At 36.9% G+C, this 15,316-nt stretch overlaps 1 protein-coding gene across 4 annotated transcripts in view; it reads left to right on the forward strand.

Annotated features, from left to right (window-relative positions):
* gulp1.L (GULP PTB domain containing engulfment adaptor 1 L homeolog) overlaps positions 1 to 15,316 on the forward strand; it is a 106,827-nt gene that overhangs the window by 39,897 nt on the left and 51,614 nt on the right. For all 4 annotated transcript variants that reach the window (XM_041576373.1, XM_018236214.2, XM_018236215.2 and 1 more), the window contains 2 exons: positions 11,396 to 11,449; positions 14,970 to 15,031. In XM_041576373.1, coding sequence (XP_041432307.1) covers positions 11,422 to 11,449; positions 14,970 to 15,031 — 90 coding nt within the window. In that variant the 5' untranslated portion in view covers positions 11,396 to 11,421. The remainder of the gene's footprint in view (positions 1 to 11,395; positions 11,450 to 14,969; positions 15,032 to 15,316) is intronic.

Here is a 15,316-nt window from a genome sequence, read left to right on the forward strand (position 1 = left end):
TGTATCTGCTCTTTTGCATTATGAATGTGGACCAAGTACACAAAACACACAATTTGCTTTAAAAAAAATGCATCAAACTTGATGCAGTAAAATGCAATTCGGCTGATTTTTGCTGATGCAATTAGGTGTGCTCAAACCAGTATCTCAAATGCACATGAAAGGCACACCCACAAATGCCTGTGTAAGAACCCATAAGGCAAGGTTCAGTATATAGTGAGATTTAGATTTATAAATATTAGAAAATATAAATATAAATTAATAAAATTTATGCTCAACTTGTTGTAAGCCTGCCCTGTTATAGAGACATTGACTTCAAGGGAAACCGCCTTTAACTAGTGTTGACAAATAAGAGTTCAGACAGCAAATGTGAACTTGGAAATTTTCAGACAGAAAACCTCATATTAATGATAAGCTCTCAGCAGGATATCGGTACTTCTTTGCTGGTGGGTCATTGTTTTGTTTCATAAACACCTGGGGTTGTGTAAATCGAGATAATGAGCTATTTGGCTTGCATAGAAATGGAAGCTCATTACGCGGGGTCTTTTTTCCTCCCCCCAAAATTTTAAAGAATCAGAAAGTTTGGAACTGAAAGTAGAATCTTTTTCTTTATTTGCTCTCTTTAGTTTAAGAGATTTTTTTGTTTTTTGGCATGGAATGGTAAGACAGAGGCTAAAAATCTGTAACATTGCACAGACGATTGGGTCGACAGGGTTAAAAGAAATAGGTGAGAAAAGCAGAGGAATATGTAGTGATGTATGATCAGATGAGTGCACATTTCTCATGCATTATTTGTATTTGCATAGTTTCCATTTTCTTTAAGAGGAGAATCACTGCTTTTCTCTCTGCTTTACATTTGCATCCTAAAAAATTCAGATTGATAAAGTGCCCCAACATTATAAAAGTACATTTTGTTACAAAATTTGTGGTTATAAGCTATTTCCCAGAAGCTTTAGGCTCTACTTCAATTTTTGTACATGCACTCCATTATAAACTGTCACTCTTGCTTTGCACAATCTTTTCCTTAAATGAAACACATTTGTTCTTTTGACTTTATCTGCATTTTCATTTCGTAATTATGTCCTTTGCGTCTTTCTAAAAAAATGCCTGCCTTTAAAGTTTCCATCCACCTTGGTATATATAATAAATAAACAGAAAAAATGTTAAAATAAAATTCAGCAAGATCTCATTGATGTCAACATTCCTAGCTAATGCACTGCACCAGTCAAATGAACAGTCTTCTAAAGGTTACTGCAGAAAGTATAAATGCAACAGTAGATTTGATTTATCTTTATTTGAGATGATGGAAGAATTATTCACAGCTTGTAACAGTCTGTCTCAAACAGTCATGTTGAAATCAGAAAACAGCATGTGCATCGTTGTATATTTATAGGAGTTTACCAATCGTTCTTTCCTTAACCTTCCTCCTTGTAGACACATGCTCCACAATTGAAGGTAATATTGAGGATCACGCACATGCAAATGACTTATAATGTGACAGGATAACCTCTGTCCTTCTTCTACTAATGCTTTTTCTGTTGCTGCCTATATTTAAAGGGGTTGTTCACCTTTGAGATAACTTTTAGTATGATGTAGAGAGTGGTATTCTGAGACAATTTTCAATTTGTTTTCATTTTTTATTATTTATGTTTTTTGAGTTAGTTCGCTTTTTATTCAGCAGCTCTTCAATTCGCATCTTAAGCAATCTGGTAACTAGGGTCCAAATTACCCTAGCAACCATGCATGGATTTGAATAAGAGACTGGAATATGAATAGGAGAGGCCTGAAAAGAATGATCAGTAATAAAAAAATAACAATAACAATACATTTGTAGCCTTACAGAGCAGTTTTTTTTAGAAGGGAGTCTGTGACTCCCATTTGAAAGCTCAGAATAAAGATTCAGAAGAAAAAGGCAAATAACTATAAACCTATAAAAAAATAAATAATGAAAACCAATTTAAAAGTTACCTTAAATTGGCCGTTCTATAATAATAAAAGTTACCTTAAAGGCGAACCACCCCTTTATTTGTTGCCTCTACAACCTGCTTGCATTGGTTTGTTACCTTTAAAGGCGAAGGAAAAAATTTAAATTAATACTTTTTTAATGTCCCAAACCTCTTTTTCTGTCATGGTTCCTGCAACAATCATTGTGTAAAAAGTCTGCCTGAAAACTATATAAGAACTATCAGCTGTTCCACATTGGTCTACTGCATTAGATACCATGGGGCACATTTACTATGGGTCAAATATCGAGGGTTAATTAACCCTCGATATTCGACCGTCGATGTAAAATCCTTCGACTTCGAATATAGAAGTAGAAGGATTTACTGCATTTCCTTCGTTCGTACTATCAAAGGAAATATTATTATTAGGATTAAATCCTTCGAATAGAATGATTCGAATGATTTTAATCCATCGATCAAACGATTTTCCTTAGATCAAAAAAAGATAGGAAAGCCTATGGGGACCTTCCCCATAGGCTAACATTGATGCTCGGTAGGTTTTAGGTGGCGAAGTAGGTGGTCGAAGTTTTTTTTAAAGAGACAGTACTTCGACTATTGAATGGTCGAATAGTCGAACGTTTTTTAGTTCGAATCGTTCAATTCGAAGTCGTAGTCGATGGTCGAAGTAGCCAATTCGATGGTCGAAGTAGCCACAAAAATACTTCGAAATTCTAATTATTTTTTATTCTAATCCTTCACTCGAGCTAAGTAAATGTGCCCCCCAGAAAAGGAATTCCGTCAAATTAGCACACAATAGCATGACTGGATAGGGTTGCCACCTGGCCAGTATTTTACTGGCCTGGCCGGTAAAAATTATGGCTGATCTCAATGTTATTAATAGGGATAAAAAGATAAATATATAGAAAGGCCGGTATTTTTTTCCAAAAAAGGTCGCAACCCTGCACTAGATTAAATAATGCTGAGATATTTAATAGGGATCAAAGCACTGAAGTCTACAGCAGCAGTTTGTGTACCTTTCCAAGGTTCCCAGTATCTACTGTACATACAGCGACTGCACTCATAAGCATAGAGTGTATACACATAGATATGTATGTGGTTTCATAATTATTACAGCTGTAGTTGGCTGATCAAAATCAGAGGCCATGTGAAACAAATGTCATTTAATAATAAAAAAAATAACAACAGCAGAAAGGGAAATAAGAGTAAGCCCATAAAGCAGGACGAGGTCAAAACAAGGAAATCAGAAAAACAAGAACAAGGATGCAGGACAGGCAGTAATGTAGGAACAGGAACATAAGCAAGTGGGGACAAGATCACCAATTGAAAATCAATGATCCAGCACTGGGAGGCAGGAAGGGACTGACTTAAATAGACCTTTAATGATTAATGATGTATCTACAGGTACCTGCTATAATAGGTTTGGCCTGCTTTTCTGAAATCTACCTTTCACATAGGGGTCCTATATACACTAATATGCATTATATATATATATATATATATATATATATATATATATATATATATATATATATATATATATATATATATATATATATAGTAAAGAATGGACCCGCACTCCAATGTTCTTAGTGAAAAAAATGATGTGTTTTATTCACAATGCATGGATATGCATTGTGAATAAAACACATCATTTTTTTCACTAAGAACATTGGAGTGCGGGTCCATTCTTTACTACATATGCAAAAAACTTGACCAACGCACCCATCATCTAAAAAATCCGGTAAGAGTGCGCTCACCACAATTGACTTTATATATATATATATATATATATATATATATATATATATATATATATATATATATATATATATATATATATATACTGGGTATTTGTTGGATTCTCCTCAACAATATCTTTTTCATTTTCAAATGCCTGATTGCATGCTTGCATAATCAAATTTAGCTTTACACTGTCTGTATCTGCTTCTGACTTCCAACCACACACCATTGAATTCCAGCATGCAATGTTTTAGTTGTTCTTAAAATAAACCTGCCACCATCTCAAAAGAGCTAAAGCATGCCAATGAATATTAAGAGCTGCAGAATAGCAGGTTGAACATCCCTGTCTCACATCAGAAATACTCTATTTTTCACCTAAAACTTGTGTCTGCTGGTAACTTTTGATTTACATTTTTTAAAATACATTTATCGATAAAACCTATAATATAATCTAAAATAATATAAAATCATTAATTTAGGCTGTTGGATAAGCAGTAGTACCGTATATGTTTTTAATGCCAGCAGAGAGAAACAGAGTTTAAAACCGCTGTAAAAACATAGAACAGGTGGGAACACCTTATCTGCTTTAAGACATAATCAAAATTCCTACTATTTATATGGAAATCATTAATATTTTATGATTATGCAAACATTCAAAGACCTGCAAGACCCAGAAGGCATGAGGATATGGCAAACTTGCATCTCTCTCTTGTATGAACATAACTCCTCAGTGCAGAATTTTATATTGCTTTTTTCCCATGCTTCTGAATATTAATGGGCTGAGAAAAGCTTATAAATTAACTGTTTTTTATTTTGGAATGTGAGTTCTTGGACAGAGCAACAACAATTTAACTCTAATTGAAAATTACGTGAATTGTAATCCAAATATCTGTTTTAGATTTTTAAATCTTTATTTACATAGCCGTAGAAATACTTCTAATGACAGCCATAATGAAATAAATGTAGAAAGCCAATGGGAAATGATTAAAAACTGCAAAACATATAAAAATATACCACTTAGGTTCTAAAAATAAAATACACCGTAGTTACACAGCACATAGGTTTCCACCTGCTAAACTCACCTAAAGTAAAGTCACCTAAAGTATTTCCTGGTGGCTCCGTGGGCAGCACTGGTGTTTGTTTCTGGCTTGGGCTCATCTACATGGAGTTTGTATGGTCTGCATGGGTTTCTTCTGGGTATTCCAACTCCAGGAGGGGTTCCCCATCACTCCAAAAACATAAAGGTAGGTTAATTGGCCCTGATAAGATTTACCATAGTGTGTGTAAAAGTGATAAGGGCATTAGATTTTAAATTCCTCTGAGGCAGAAACTGGTGTGAATGATGTGGAATCTCTGTAAAACACTGTGGAAATGTACTAGTTCTATATAAATACCAGGACAAAGATCCCCTCACTCTGTAGTTATTATAGGGAAGAGTTTACTAGAACCAAACATTTTTAGGCATAACGCCACCTTTAAAGGGACAGGTATGGAGCTGGTACAGCCACATGGAAGTTGTGCCTTCTATCTTGCAGACTAGCTGCTGACTCTAAGGCTAATTAAAATACATTTTAATCAAAATGTGACTGACCTGAATAAATTTACTTCAGCATGCAAAACAAGGGGGATTGACACATTCCTTGACTATGTTTTATTAGTAAAAGTCTGTTGATCCCAATATTATTAATAGGGAAAAAAGATAAATATATAGGAAGGTATAAACCCAATATATTGGTTACATACACAGTTGCTTCATTGCATTTCTTGGGTAAACGTTATCCTGACCAAAAAATTACTTATATTATGGACTATACTATTTCTGGACTATTTGGAAGGGTCAGCTCAGTGCAGTTTATGGATAAATATTCACATGTTTTGTATGTTGTATTTGTACTTTCATTATATATATTTTTTGATATTTTTTGTATTTTTTATTGTTTATTGAGGAATTTACTTATATTACATATGGTGATCAGTATACATCCACGAATGAACTTATATATTTATTCACAATTTAGTGTTTTTTATCTTTACCTTTAAATGATATGCACTTGTGACACCATTTAAGCAAGTTAAAGGGATACTGTCATGGGGAAAAAAAAATTTTTCAAAGTGAATCAGTTAATAGTGCTGCTCCAGCAGAATTCTGCTATGAAATCCATTTCTCAAAAGAGCTAACAGATTTTTTTATATTCAATTTTGAAATCTGACATGGGGCTAGACATTTTGTCAATTTCCCAGCTGCCCCTGGTCATGTGACTTGTACCTGCACTTTAGGAGAGAAATGTTTTTTGGCAGGCTGCTGTTTTTCCTTCTCAATGTAACTGAATGTGTCTCAGTGAGACATGGGTTTTTACTATTGAGTGTTGTTCTTAGATCTACCAGGCAGCTGTTATCTTGTGTTAGGGAGCTTTTATCTGGTTACCTTCCCATTGTTCTTTTGTTTGGCTGCTGGGGGGGGGAAAGGGAGGGGGTGATATCACACCAACTTGCAGTACAGCAGTAAAGAGTGATTGAAGTTTATCAGAGCACAAGTCACATGACTTGGGGCAGCTGGGAAATTGACAATATGTCTAGCCCCATGTCAGATTTCAAAATTGAATATAAAAAGATCTCTTTGATCTTTTGAGAAATGGATTTCAGTGTAGAATTCTGCTGGAGCAGCACTATTAACGGATTCATTTTGGAAAAAATTTTTTTTCCCATGACAGTATCCCTTTAACATGTGATATTTGCACAACTTTGAGGAAGTGCCAAGTGTACAGGCATGCGTTAGTTTGCACACCCATTGCTGTACTATTATCATTAGTATGTGTGCTTTAATAAAGCCAGTTCGATATTAGAACCACTCCTCTGTCTTGTTCAGCGCTCAGAAGCAGGTGAGATATTGTGTTGCCAAAGCCAGAGAGAATTGACGGGGTTCTTGTACGAGCAGAGATAACAAGGAGACGCGCTGCTGGATGAGCTCCGCCATTACCACATTATGGTTTATTGGTATGGATATACATTAGGATGGAGAATTGTTAACTGTTTTCTTTGATGCTTTATAACAAATGTTGAAGACCGTTTCAATAAGTGGTACTGTTGTGTAAACTATATAATGGGCCATCAGGAAAGGCCAATGATGACCTGACCCATCACAGTTGTCTTAGGTCACAGCCCTTTGTGCAATTAAATCTATTTTTTAAAATCCACAACTACAAGTTACTGTATATTTTGTCTAAGAAACCGTGGCTATCATAAAATCCTCACTCAATTAAAAGCTATAAATGTTAATAATTCCTTCATCTTTTCTATTTTCCTCAATAATAGCTTCACTAACATAACTTGGAGTGCAACCCATGCTTTTAAATAGCCTGAGCTAGTAGAAAATTCAATCTAGTTCTCTTAAAATCCAATTCTTCCTTCACCAAAAATACATTTCCCAAAGTTACTACTACCTCACTAAAGAAGACAGCGGCTCTCTGAGATATTAAATACGTGAAAGATGGACAATATGCATGTTACATAGTGTAGGGAGTGTGGTGTTGTCAGGACCAGCCAGGATTCTAACTTTGAGGTGTGTGTTCCGGCACTGTACACTTATCAACTGAGCCACTGGAGGCTCTCACGGCTGCTCCTGACCAGTCCTCCTACTCATGTATTCATTGTGTTCTTTTTGTCTGCTCCTTGTCTCTGCCCACCTCATTAGTCCCATGTGTTCTTCAGCTCGTAATCAGGACCCTTTATAAACTTGTCCCTGACTATTGCTCCTTTCTTGGTCATTGTGCTTCATAGCCAAGATCTTGCTGTTCCTGAGATTTCTGTTCCTGAGACCCTCCCTCATTCTGTGATTCCCAGCCTTGTTCCTGTGCTCCTGTCCCCTCCTAGCCTATCTTATTGGAATTTCTGGTTCCGCCCTGTGGCCTGTTCTTGGACTCTCTTTGCCTGCTGCCTGACCCGACCTTTGGCATGATCACTGGACTCAGTTTATGCCTTTCGATTCCTTCTGTCTCTGGCTAATACTGTACATTTCTTTATATTTTCATTGTGCACCTGTTTAGTTACTTTGTCTCATTACATCCTGTATTTACTTCACCACGACTCTAAGACTCCGTTCTGCTATTTACGTGCATTCCCCAGGTTCCCCACCATACAGGTTCCCTTCCGATTGTTTTACTTCAGTCTCTGATCATTACAGGTGTAATGTCAGTATTTACTGTTATTAATAATCTAAGATGCATGTTATATAGCAAATGTATTGATAAGAAAGTAACACAACTGTACAAACAAGAAAGCCCAGATGTCTGGCCTTAGTGACAGTTTTAAGGGAGCAGTGATTAAAATCTGTTGTTTCCCTATTCTATCTATTTGATTCACCTTAAACCTGTATTTACCATCTATGCTCTAACTTGTTTATGTGACACAACAATAAATATTCTTTATTTTTATATAAAATATTATGAGCCTGGAGATTGTTCTCATAATCCAAGACACCCAAGTGAGTCGGCACTTGTATTAGTAGTTATATTATACTACTCAATCTATCAGCAGTAACCAAGCCTATTCTGACACATTGTAGATGACATTGAAAAAAAATGTGTGTCCATCAACTTCATCTGCTTTGTGAAACCTGTCTAACAGAATGTGTTTATTTATATAGTACTACTTTTATATGTGGTGCTGTAAATTAATTAAATACATTAATGAAACAGACTGCGAACAATACTATAATTGAATAGAAATAAATGTGAATATACCATTGCATTAAAGAATAAGTGGTAAGAGAGAAGAGGAAGGAGAAGGTGTGCACACTGTTCCACAGTTCTGTGCTCAGTTTTGTGCCCGTTAGTGCACTTATACCCAGAGCTGTAATAAATGAGCCTCAGTGTCTAATGAAATTATATTACGTGAATTTCTAGTTCAATTATCTATATTCTGAGCATTCATGGTCTATCTGGGTAGGAAGAAAAGAGCTAAACCTCCATAGTCTATGTTTTAAAACAGCCAAGCAGTTCTTTCTGACTCTGAGGGTTACAAAAGCCATCAGAGAGGCTTTTTTTGTCCTAGGGGAAGCCATTATCTCTCATTAATGCAGCCTTGTAGTTTCTCTTCACACTTTGACAAACTTCTATATTTTGGATTTTCTGATGGTTTCTATAGAGTTATGTTTATTCATGCAAATGCCCAATAAAGTTCTCAATGAAAAATATATGGGTGTTTGGTAGTTAGTGACAAGTATTTTAATTTCCCCCCATCTTAACTGGAGGATCCAGTTTCGCAACAAGATGGGAGAGAAAGGGGAAGGTTAATTTAAAACCACACCTTTTCTTGACCAGGTCCGTTTGGACCATAGCACTCAGGGTGGGGTGGATCTCAGTTTCTTTATTTTGAAGGCTATAGCATAGAAGCAAATTCTTCTTTCTTTCTCAAATGAATGTTCCTTTGTGTTCTGCTTTGCCATAGGGCCTTGAAGCTGCACACATTTAATTAATTGTTGCGTGCTTGGTTACACAATCACTTTAGTACAAATTGCAATTAAAAAAATTAATTGTTGCGTGCTGGGTTACACAATCACTTTAGTACAAATTGCAATTAAAACTTATTTGAAAACTAATTTTTCCACATTAAGGTGTGGAAACGTGGTTTAGTGATGCTTGAATAAAACATCATAAATAGCACATACATCCATACCAATAAGATATCAGTCACTAGTAGAATCTAGTTAGTAGAATCTAGTGAGTATCTGCAAGCCTTTAAACCTGGCAGCAACAGTTTTTTCTTGGTTTTCCTTCAGAGAACTCTCTGTTTTACCACTTTCTTATATTTTATTTTGGTATTTATCCTGGAACTTCTACCTAACTTTATGCTCATTGTGTTTAGATGCCAGATCATAGATCTCAATACTAAGCTCTTTAATTAAAGAGATGTGCATGAATATTCAGCAGATAGAAGCTAGCTGAGAAATATTAAACAGCAATATTTATATATTTACCATCATATTGCTCTTCATACAAATAGCGTATATTTTTTCCATCTGATTATTTCATGTGAATTGCAGCATGTTTTACCACATGGTTTGTGTTATTTGGATGGCTGGTGATAAAGCAAAGCATAGTTTTCCACATGCAGTGTTGCTATGGAATATTACATTCTTAAGGGATATGTTTATTTTTATAGCATGTGTATGAGGAATGTTTCAGAATCTCTTTTGTTCTTTGTTGTACTACTTGCATGTAGATCCCTCACCTTATACACTCTTTTTTTTAGCCTGTTTTTCTTATTTTAATTTTGACTGATATTCCGCAGTACTTTACAGTGATTATACACATGGGTACTCCTGCCGTGAGGTAACAAGCTGCCCCTGGTAATGTTAAGTGTTTTTAAACTGAACATTAGACTCTTTTAGTGCAAATTAGTAAAATGGCACTCTCTGCTCTACCAAAGTGGCCCCTGTATGAGTGTAAATAAGGAAACGCATGAGTTGGGGGTAGAATTAGAAGGCCGGCTCAGGGGGCATATGAGAGGCAGAATCACCCCTATCACCACCTATCATTTACATCAAGTCTGACCAAATTACGAAGTAAGGATGCACCGAATCCACTATTTTGGATTTGGCCGAACCCCCGAATCCTTTGCGAACGAGTTGGCCAAGTACCGAACCGAATCTGAACCCTAATTTGCATATACAAATTAGGGGTGGGAAGGGGGAAAATTTTTACTTCCTTGTTTTGTGACAAAAAATCATGCAATTTCCCTCCCGCCCCTAATTTGCATATGCAAATTAGGATTCAGATTTGTTTCGGCCAGCCAGAAGGATTCAGCCGAATCCGAATCCTGCTTAAAAAGGCCGAATCCAGGCCGAATCCAGAGCCGAATACTGGATTTGGTGCATCCCTATTACGAAGTAAAAGTCTGTATCAAATGTGCATCCCTAAAGCTACTGCTTGGTTTGGAGGTGGCAGTAGCTCCTGGGATCCCCTGCCTCAATAGGCAAAGCACAGCCTGATTCAACACAGGAGGCAGGCAAAAGCACTGACTACAATGTTGCGGAGGATAATTGCACAACTGTGCTTGTAGTTGCAAATGAAAGCCTCAAGCAGGCAGAACTATGGGTAGGCAGAAGAGGCACATGCTTAAGGCTCAAAGGTGGGACCACAGGGCAGGTACCTCTTCTGTCTGCCTACCCTTTGTTTGGATAGACCCTGGGTGACTCCTTATCCCTTTCCCGCACGCGCCACTGTGGGAGCTCATGCATGCTCATAGACACAATGAGGGAAGTGGAGGAGTAGGCTGATGCTGTGTGATGGAAAGTTCCTTGCCTTGTGAGCCTAATTGTCTTGGCTTGGCACTGCCTCAAGTTTGTTTGGTAAGCATACATACAGTGACTGTAGTCTTATTACGATCCCCATCTCTTTTCAAGCTCCTATGATCTGAAGTATGCTTTCAACTTTGATGTATTTTACTGAAATAGTTTGAATGATCCATCTTGCATCATACTGTAGTTGAATAATGTTAAAAGGTAAAAATAATATGAATAACTAGCCTGAGGGGAGATGGAACAATTTCAGTCCCCTATATAATTGGCGTGGTCTTACTTATTTGAGGTTGCTATAGGCAATACACATACATTTGGATATATGTTTGGAATTTCTCACTGCAGGATATAAGACTTTGCTAGTAAATAATATAATCTTTTTGCTCCCTCCTTTCAGACAGGAGTTCAGTGGTCTGACACAAAATGAACCGTGCGTTCAGCAGGAAGAGAGGTAAGATATCTGTAAATATCAGTATTCAAATGTTCAAACAGTAACTTTAAGGCCTAAAAACTGTACCTCGTACCTGATCCAAACTAATACTAAGTTAATCCATATTGAAAAGCAAACCAATTGGATTTATTCAATGTTTAAATTTTTTTTAGTAGTATGGTGATCCAAATTACAGAAAGACCTCTTAAGCTGGCCATAGACGCAACAATCCGATCATACGAATCGTGGATTCGTACGATTTTCGGACCGTGTGTGGAGAGTCCCGACATTTTTCGTCCAGTGGAGATCGGTCGTTTGGTCGATCAGACAGTTTAGAAAATTTCTGTCGGCTGCCGATAATATCTCTGCGTGTATTGCCGATCGTACGATTTTCAGAGGGAGACTGTCACTAGCTTTGTCAGACATAGATATCGTACGATTGCTGTCAGGGGCAGAACATCGTCTGATCTGTACTTTATTTGATCGGAATGGTAAGACTTTGATCTGAATGGTTAGTGGCAGGTCGGGAGATGGGAAAGTCCGATTGTACGTTGATTCGTACGGTCAGATCTTTGCGTCAATGGCCAGCTTTATCCTGAAAACCCCAGGGCCCGAGCATTCTGGATAGCAGATCCCATATCTGTTACACAACATTAACCTGTTTCAGTACATAAAACAAACTTTTAAACAGCATAAACAGAGAATGATGGCAGGGTTGTATTTCACTTTACTGGACATGCCCAATGCTCCACACTGTGAGTTATACTATGCAAATGTGTGGGGATGGGGGGAAGAAACAGCAGCCAGATTAGTGTATGAAGCTGTAGAGAATAGTGATGTGCGGGTCAGGGTTTCCCTAACCCGCCCTGCTGCCGTCCTTTTATAGACCCGCCCGGCGATGACGTCACAATGACGTCACAAAAGGGGCAGGCAAGCAGACGCGAGACTATATAACCGGTATTCGGATGCCGGCATTTGAACGTGGCAGGGAGAGCAGGAGCAGAGCTCAACCCGCCCGCCACCCGCAAGGAGCAGTGCGAGGTCGACCCGAACCCGCCCGGTGCGGGTCGGCCCGCACATCACTAGTAGAGAAGTTACGGATCCTGCAGTATGCTCTAAACTATATGATAGGGTGATTGCTTACTTCCAGTACAATTAAAAAAAACAAAAAACTTGTTTCTAATTAAAGGGGTTGTTCATCTTTAAATTAACTTTGGTATAATGTACAGAGTGATATTCTGAGACAATTTGTAATTGATTTCCATTTTTTATTATTTGTGTTTTTTTGTGTTATAAAGCTTTTTATTCAGCGTCTCTCCAGTTTGCAATTACAATAACCTGGTTGCTAGGGTCTAAATAATCCAAGCAATCATGCATTGATTTGAAAAAGAGACTAGAATTTGAACAATTTTGAATGAATAATGAAAAAAAGCAGTAACAATAAATAGCCTTAAAGAGCATTTGTTTTTAGATGGGGTCAGTGACCCCCATTTGAAAACTGAAAAGAGTCAGAAGAAAACAAATAATTCAAATACTATAAAAAAGAAAAAATGAAAGCCAACTGAAAAAGGTGTTTAGAATTGGCCATTCTATAATATATGTAAAGTTAACTTATTGGTGAACCACTCTGTTAACTGCTTGGGGCAACTTAATTAAGTTTTTAGGATAAGTAACTTCTATGTTGAAATTATTTTCCATAATTTACTTTTTGATATCCCCCTCACTGAACCAACCAAAATAGAATTCTAATCATCAGAATGGCAGAGTGGTCTGCCAAAATAAGAAGCAGTAAATCATGAAAACATGAATTTATATATATATATATATATATATATATATATATATATATATATATATATATATATATATATATATATATATATATATATATATATATATATATATATATATACTGTATGAATCCTTTTACCATTTTCTTGGATAGGTTGAAAAAGTGAATGCTCATTTGTCAAGTAGCTGATGAAAATAGAATACACATTCATCAAACAGGATACTCGTTTTTCATTCAGTTTATGAGACTGGAATTCTTATTTATCACTAAGAATAAGCATAGATCAAAATGCCTTCATTTTGTTTTTTTAACCCTTATATACTTAAAGGGGAACTTAATGTAAAATCACTAATGCACTAAAATGCACCTAAGCATGCATTCAAGCTGTAGGATATTGGCTGAAGAGGGATGTCTAGTTCAGACAGGGTTAATATTCCCTGCTAGTCAGGTAAATAGATGACAGTTGAGAGCAGAGCTGCTGCAGGTAAAAAGTGTGTATTCCTTCACCTATGGGCTCTTCCCTGGATGTCTGGAGGAGACAGATCTGTGTGTTTGGAGGAGAGACACTGCCCTGTTTGACCTAGTAGTGATGTGCGGGTAGTGGTGTGCAGGTAAAACACCTGCCAAGGCCGGGGCCGGTATTACAAATTTACCGGCAATGTAGTTGCCGATAAATTTGTAATACCCTTAACAAAACTTGGCCTGCCCCCAATGTGCTGGAAACGTAACTATTCTCCTCCTTCTGGCCATTGCCGTGACATGGCTCCGCTCCTTTTATGTCACGACCCGCTCCTTTTTCATCACGGCCCGCCCCTTTTGTTCACGCCCCCACCACCACCCTGTAGAAAATATATGAAAAGGTTGCAACCATATATAGTGGTCCAGAGTCTTTGAGAGGCCCAGGGTTAATCAGGAAAACTACAATTTCATGTGTGAAAGACTGTTATGATTTTGATGCCATATTGCCATATCAAGACAAATACCATATTTATGTGTTTTTGTTTCTTGAGCAATTAAAGGCAAAATCTTATTTTTCTGCATTGTTTGTGTCCCTGTCTCTTCTCTGCATAAGAAACAAGCTTGCCTACCATTATAAAAGCTAATCTTCCCTCATTAGTACTATAAAGGGGAAGAGTCCCTCTACAAAATATATGCACGATCTGATTTAGATTGAACTGTTGTGATATTGCACTGTGAAATAAAGAATACCCTTCACAAGTTAGCCAACAAGATAAGGTGGACATACACGGGTAGATTAAAGTTTATCTGCGAGTGTATGGGGGCTGCCGACGGGTCTCCTTGATTGATATCTGGCCAATATATTGGTCAGGGGAGGTTTGATTTTCATGGAGATCAAGGACCGAACCGATAAGTTGATGTGGCCTAGGACCTGTTAACACCCATTCTCTGGGTTGTAATTAACCCAATATTGCACTGCCGTTGGTGGGCATATCGGGGAAAGGTTGCCAAATGAGTGGATCTTATTGTGTATGGCCAACTTTAGCTTGCAGTTCACGTCAATTGTGTTGGATACTTAGATGTTTTTTCAAGTTTAGTCTAATAGAGGTTTTATTGCATTGATTTGACTTTATGAATTTTTAATTTTAATTCTATTAAAAGTGCATATATTATTTGAGGCAATATTTCCCTTTTTTTCAGTGGAAGTACAACCACCTATGCAAATACACACACTTTTGATTGAAGTCATTGTTATAAGGACTCATTTGCACTATACTTTTTTTTTTTTAGATAAATCATGGATGCATACTCCAGAAACATTGTCAAAGCATTTTATTGCGTACAATGCTAAAGTAAGTGTCATTTTTACATTTATCTTTGTGCTTTTGTTGGTCGGAAGGAATTTCCATTAGTACAATGACATTAACAGTGCACAAGTGTGTTCTGAAATCAAATCATGGAAAGTTGTTTATTAGATTTGAACAAAAAGGTTAATTTCACCCCAAGCCTGCAGCTAAATCAATACAATTAAATTAAAAAGAGAACCATTTACTGAATCTCATAGTAATGTTTGAACAAGCTCTAAAGTAAAAAACTTTCCTTAAGTCTATAATTTCCCAATGAGAGTGGCCTTGAAT

Source organism: Xenopus laevis, chromosome 9_10L (assembly GCF_017654675.1).
Source record: "Xenopus laevis strain J_2021 chromosome 9_10L, Xenopus_laevis_v10.1, whole genome shotgun sequence".
In the NCBI taxonomy this organism is placed as follows: domain Eukaryota; kingdom Metazoa; phylum Chordata; class Amphibia; order Anura; family Pipidae; genus Xenopus; species Xenopus laevis.